The sequence below is a fragment of the Mixophyes fleayi genome, chromosome 6, assembly GCF_038048845.1.
Source record: "Mixophyes fleayi isolate aMixFle1 chromosome 6, aMixFle1.hap1, whole genome shotgun sequence".
Lineage (NCBI taxonomy): Eukaryota > Metazoa > Chordata > Amphibia > Anura > Limnodynastidae > Mixophyes > Mixophyes fleayi.
The window spans coordinates 184463396-184469395 of NC_134407.1; the positions used below are offsets into that span (position 1 = coordinate 184463396).

Here is a 6000-nt window from a genome sequence, read left to right on the forward strand (position 1 = left end):
TTCCTAGCATTTATTTACTGTGTGTACATAATAATCTAGTGATTGTTTTTAATTACAATAAATGTATTGCTTTACTTTCTAACTGCTTTTGCCTGAGTGACTGAGAACCCTAGAAGGTACTGGGTAGACTTCATTGGCATAGTAAGGCACCCGTAGGTGGCCAAGCAGCATAAAGTGGGTAGCATTGGGCCAGAAAACCCAGTATCTTCACAGTAACATTTTGTAGGGATCACCAAGTACCACCCATTGGTGAAAAACTCACATATACACATGGGTCTTTGAGACAGAAGGGGAGAGCCCTCAAATGTGGGCACATAGCAGCTGCAACCCCTGCACCTACAGTAGTTACGTCCTTGGCCATGACTCATGTTTGGCTGTAATACAAATTACATTGGAGGAAGCCGGCTGGGCCTTGGGAGGTAAGAGAGTTTTTCTCCTAAGCTCTTTATGAAACCGGAGCCAGGTCATGCGCCGGATGTCTGGTAGGGAATGATAAGTCGTTGGCCGAAGTTTCCTGTTGGACTGCGGAAAAAGAAATCACAGCACCGAAGAGGACACATCTCTTCCAATCGAGTATCATTGTGGAGACAGTCGACTGTGGCTGCATCCCAAGTGGTCGTCGCGATAATCCATAGCCAGCAATCGACATGAGTGCATGCAGTTAGCACCTGTTGCTTGTGATTGTGGCCGACGAAAACCAGTGTTCATACCTGTGTGTCATGGCAGCGTGAGGTGCGGTGGGGTAAGTTGAAAATTCTTTTAGGTTTAGAAACAAAATAAAATGAGGAGAACTTAATTAAAACTTAATTATTGAACCATTCTATAACATTTACTGTAAATTCTTCTCTTATATAAAGGTTTTTTGGTCGTATTGCACATACCTATATATCTATAAAAATGAGAAAATATAGAGACGTAGTAGGTATATTAAAATGAACATTTATCAAGCGACTTATGTCCAATCCGATATTACTGGGGGCCTCACAGTACCCTACAATGTCTTAATCCGGCCCTAATAACCAATATTAGAGGTCACCTTGGATATCTGTGACCTGTATAGAAACACTTGACCTGCTGTCTGTAATATCCATATCATTCTCAATCTTATAGATTGAAAGTGTATACAAAACTTTAACATTATAAATAATCTCAGGATGGCCAGATTTAATGAAAATATTTTTGGGGGGAAAATGACAGAATGGAGAACCAGGCTCTGACATTACTAGAAAGATGTTCTAACTAAATAATTTAACAAAGATAGGGAGACTTGTTAAACATGTTTTTTTTTCTTTTGCACAAACAAAACAAAGATGATCAATAAATGTATGTTAGGAAGACTTTTAATCCCTTCCCTAAAAACAAAACACAACTTTGCATATCCATTTACATGGCTGCCACTGGTCTGTGGATATCCGTATATGACATGGGCAAGTGCTGATGCAGAATCCCACCCGGGTGGGAGTCACGTATTCACATGTTCCCTCAGATTGGCCCAGTGAAAAGTTAAATTAACCCTTACATATCGGACATGTATCACCAAGGCAGTAACGCTCAGCTGCCATGAGATATTTTATTGATAAATCGTGGAGATAAAAAAAATAATCTTATTGCTGCATATTAATAAACTGATATCTTCATTTCAACTATTATTAATATAATGGCAGCTACATTTATTACTACTGTATTTATATAATTAAACAAATCTCAAGCTAGAGTGTGCATATAAGACAATTCTCTCTGGGTTTGTGTATCTAACTGATACAAAGAGAGATTCACAGAGCCTTTAAGTACCAAAGCAAAGGGAAAGATAAAGTTTTATCAATGCAGACAGATATTACAATAAGTGCAAAGGATTAAACACATAAAGAAAAGGGGGCCTTGCTTAGAGAGCTTCCATTTATGTAATGCAAGCAATGGTCTCTTGGAAGCTGTAACACGCTGTGATGATAGTTGTAGATAAAGAGAATCATTGGTCTGAGCTCTCCAGAGCAACTTACATTATATTCATTTGAATCTTTACTTCTTTGTTTGCTTTTTTAATTCTATTTCTGCTATTTCGTTTATTCTCAACTATACCCACATCCATACACTAAGATTATCTCTCTGTGTCCCCTGCTGAGATTAAGAACATGAATAATTGATGCCAGAGAGTGGTATACCTCATAGGTGCCAGGAGCACAGTGCGGTGCCACTCCCTCATGCCAATAAATTCCTAATATGAAGTAGATATAAACTACTGACCGTCATGTCCCTTCTGTTTTCCAATTCCACATGCCAAAAAAACATCCATGACCATTAGTGTCAGTTCCACTTTGGTAATATAGTTGGCTTCTGGAAGGCTGCCCAATTATATGGATTTAACTTGCATGTGCCTAGTCATTCTTCCAAGGTGACAACTGAAAAGGGATCTTCTTACCCCTTACATAAGCAAATATGGTTCTATTTCATTATCTATTGTACTAACAAGGTATGAAACACTGATTTAATTATTTATTTTTTAAATCCAGTATTTTTATTGAAATTTTTTAAGATATAAACATACTAAACAACAAAAAGAAAAGAAAAACAATCGCATACATATCGGAATTAAATGACGGAATTTACAAGATTACATTAAAGCATAATAATAATAAATGTGCTATATTCATTCAGGATCATACATCGTAAATGCTTATACATAAGTATGTTACACATGCAGGGTTTATTACATGGACTCAGATACTTATTATAAGAACTGCGGTAGACTGATTTAATTTTTACAGCAAAAAAGATGGTATTTTCTTTGTTACAAATAATTTCTTACATTTAGCTCCCCCTGCCCCCAAATCATGCTGCCTGTGAGTAAAATGAGTTACGGAGAGAATAAGAGAACAGACCATATCCCCAAAATCGTATAAGATACTCTCTACACATCTTGCAAACATATGACCCAAAGGATAACATAATTAAAAGTAACACAAATGTAAAGTATTTTGACTCTATCACACATACCCAATACAGTAAAGCATTGCATTCAGCATAGCAAAAGTTAATTATCTGAAATTGGTAATGTGCAGATCTCTGGATCTCTGACAGGTGGGATATGTGATATATATCTATATATACATATATATATACAATTTATTTTATTTTTTTCTTTTACTTGCTATATGCAAACCCCAACAGTCTATATTTGTATACGTCTGTAAGGAAGTCTTATTCATGTAAATTATATACTGCAGGCAGGAAACAGAACAATGCAATGTTAACAGACATATAACTACTGATCTATAAGTAAGAATGACACTTACATCCCGGAATATAGACAGATCCTGGTTTGTGACCTGCGGGGGAGCTACGAGGGTTTTGTCCTTCTGGAATTGTTTGGCTGACAGGAGACACATAGTGATCAGCTCAGTACAAGACATCATAATGCTGTTGCTCAGAGTGATGATTCAGTCAGGAAACAGCCCTGAGCAGGTGGGTACAGTGCCCAAGGATCAGGACGGAAGATGCAGCGTATGGGGGAGACTGAGGAATGGATGCAACACAAAGGGATTCAGTACTGAGAGCAGGTAGGGTTCAGAACATACAATGCTGAGAGCAGGTATAGTACAAGCACTGGGCGCAGAGCTGTGGTTTTAGGGCTAAGAACAATGATAGGCTCAGTAACCAGAATTGGGAAATGTTCAGAAATGAAGCTGCAGTTATTGTCTCTGCGGTCCTAAAAGTAGGTGCAGTATCCAATAAACAAGTCTGTAAATGCAGTGAGAAGAACAGGTGCAGTTTCCAGGCTACAGCAAGCAGTTCAGTACTTAAGCAGATGAGTCTGTTGAGAGAATCTTGCTTCAGAGTGCACTGGTAATGCACAGGTTAAGGGTGCAATGCACAGCTCTGTGTCTTCAGACCACAGTGGTACATGGGATTCAGAGAGAATGCTTCAGCCTCTATGCAATCTTCTTTCCCTTGAGATACTGGACTCCCACCTCTTCATTCTGATTGGCCTGCTTGTTTCTTTCACTGATTCATGAGCCAATCTATAGCTATTAACTTATCCCGACTGAGATCAATACCAAATCATATTGCAAATAAAATATTCTACAGCACACAAATATACAAGTCATTCTAACTAAAGGAAAAAAACATTTTGCTGTCCTTTTTTGTGTATCTGTGCTTGTCAATAATATTATACCAATAGATATTTTTTTTATGCTCCTTGAAAAAGTTTTTGGGGGGAACACAATGCAAAGTGTTATATAGAGAACACATTTAATACTCCTGCTCATTGTGCCATTATTTTTAATATGAACCACGTTGATGGCTGTATCATGTTTTTGGATACTGAAAAGTAGATATGAGCAAAGTTGAGGTAGAATTCATTTTGCAGAGATGCAGACTTCCGGCAATACAATCTTCCTATTCTGCTTTTACTTCGCCATTGGGTAGAATGACATTCTGCACTGTATTCACATCTCATGGAATATATAGTCCGCAAAAGAGCTGGAACAATGATTGCCAATTCATTCTGCTTTGTGAAGTAGTTTCTGTATAGTAAAATCAGAGCAAAAACAAAAATGATAGTGGAATTCCGGGCAGAACAAAAATGATTCTGCACAGTACACGTAAGACCAAAATACGCTGGTGAAATGCACTCAATGTCATGCCCAAATGCAGAGGTAAATATTTAATGGAAAACAGTTTGGATACTTTTACATCTCTATTGGGAAGCATGGGTGTGCAGTGCACACGGACTGTGAGTCAAGGTTGCCCCGCGCCACCCTGCCTGCAACCAGAGCAGTGACAGCCAGCTCCATATTACTGGTGCTCTCTAATACCCCATTCACACTGCCTCAAAAACCCGGATTATTGCTTGGGCAAGCGCAGATTACCCAGGTCGAGGCTCAGTGTGAACGGGTCCTCTGCTAATTCCTGGGGTCGGATTTGGACCCGGGTCTTTTGGAGGGTCATTCCCGGGTCCAACCCGGGTACCCTCAAGTCTGAAAATCAGTCGTCACGAATGCTCAGCCTGTTCCAGATACAGCAATTTTAACAGCTGGCCGTGACTGGTGTTACCTTAGTTAAATAACAATGAATGCACCTTTTCTGCCACCGCAAAGGATTCTTTATGGTGTCCATACATTCACCAGAACCACTTATTAATGTTTCACTGTATTCAGTGTGAACACGGTCTTCCCGGGAATTTCCCGGGGTGTCCTGCACTGTCACCCGGCAATATCCCAGGTTCATAAACCCAGGATATTGCCAGGGCAGCAGTGTGAAATTGGTGTTAGTGGGCAGTAAGGTAGTCAGAGAGCAAAGAGTCTGGCACTGAGCTTAGAGAGAGTCTATCCGCTGTGTGCTGTTCATTAGATACTACAAACATGTATCTCCCAGCTCCGCTATAGCACTGCTAATCTCTTCCATCTGTACAATGCATAAAATCTCCACTAACTCACATTCTTCACTGCTTGGTAGACACAGCGTCTCCCCTCTCTACATGCTCAGCCATAAAACGGCCTCAAGATGCTGGGGAACAATTATCGGAGGAAGAGCTGAATGGTGACATTGTACAGAAATTGATGGAGACATATACAGCACATCTCAGAAAAATCCAGCAGGTCCTCATTGCCATATGTTTAACTTCTCACTTTCACTTATATATACAATATTTTTTCATGCATTTAAAGAAAGGTGATTGCTCAATGAAGAAGTAGGAGGATTTAGGACCCTGCACAGGGGCCAGGAAGAGGTAAGACAGGCGCTGCTACATATAGGTGTCTATTTAGTATTCATACTGAATACACTGCACTAGGTAACATTATGCATTGCAGCATAATGTTGCGATACATATTGTTGTATCACAGGTATTTACTATGCTGCAGTTGCTCTTGGAGCCCCGGCAAAGTAGTATACAAAATATTTTACTATTCACCAGCAGCTTAATGCTCCCAGCATATGCTACAAGTGAAATGTGCATGCGTAGCTAACGTCCGCGCATGCGCATAGGGACCTGACACGGCA

At 39.6% G+C, this 6000-nt stretch overlaps 1 protein-coding gene across 4 annotated transcripts in view; it reads right to left on the bottom strand.

The window, feature by feature from the left end:
- Positions 1–3929, bottom strand: part of NECAB3 (N-terminal EF-hand calcium binding protein 3) — a 92920-nt gene extending 88991 nt beyond the window's left edge. For all 4 annotated transcript variants that reach the window (XM_075177540.1, XM_075177538.1, XM_075177539.1 and 1 more), the window contains exon 1: positions 3291–3929. In XM_075177540.1, the coding sequence (XP_075033641.1) occupies positions 3291–3410 (120 nt within the window). In that variant the 5' untranslated portion in view covers positions 3411–3929. The remainder of the gene's footprint in view (positions 1–3290) is intronic.
- Between the last annotated feature and the right edge of the window lie 2071 nt (positions 3930–6000).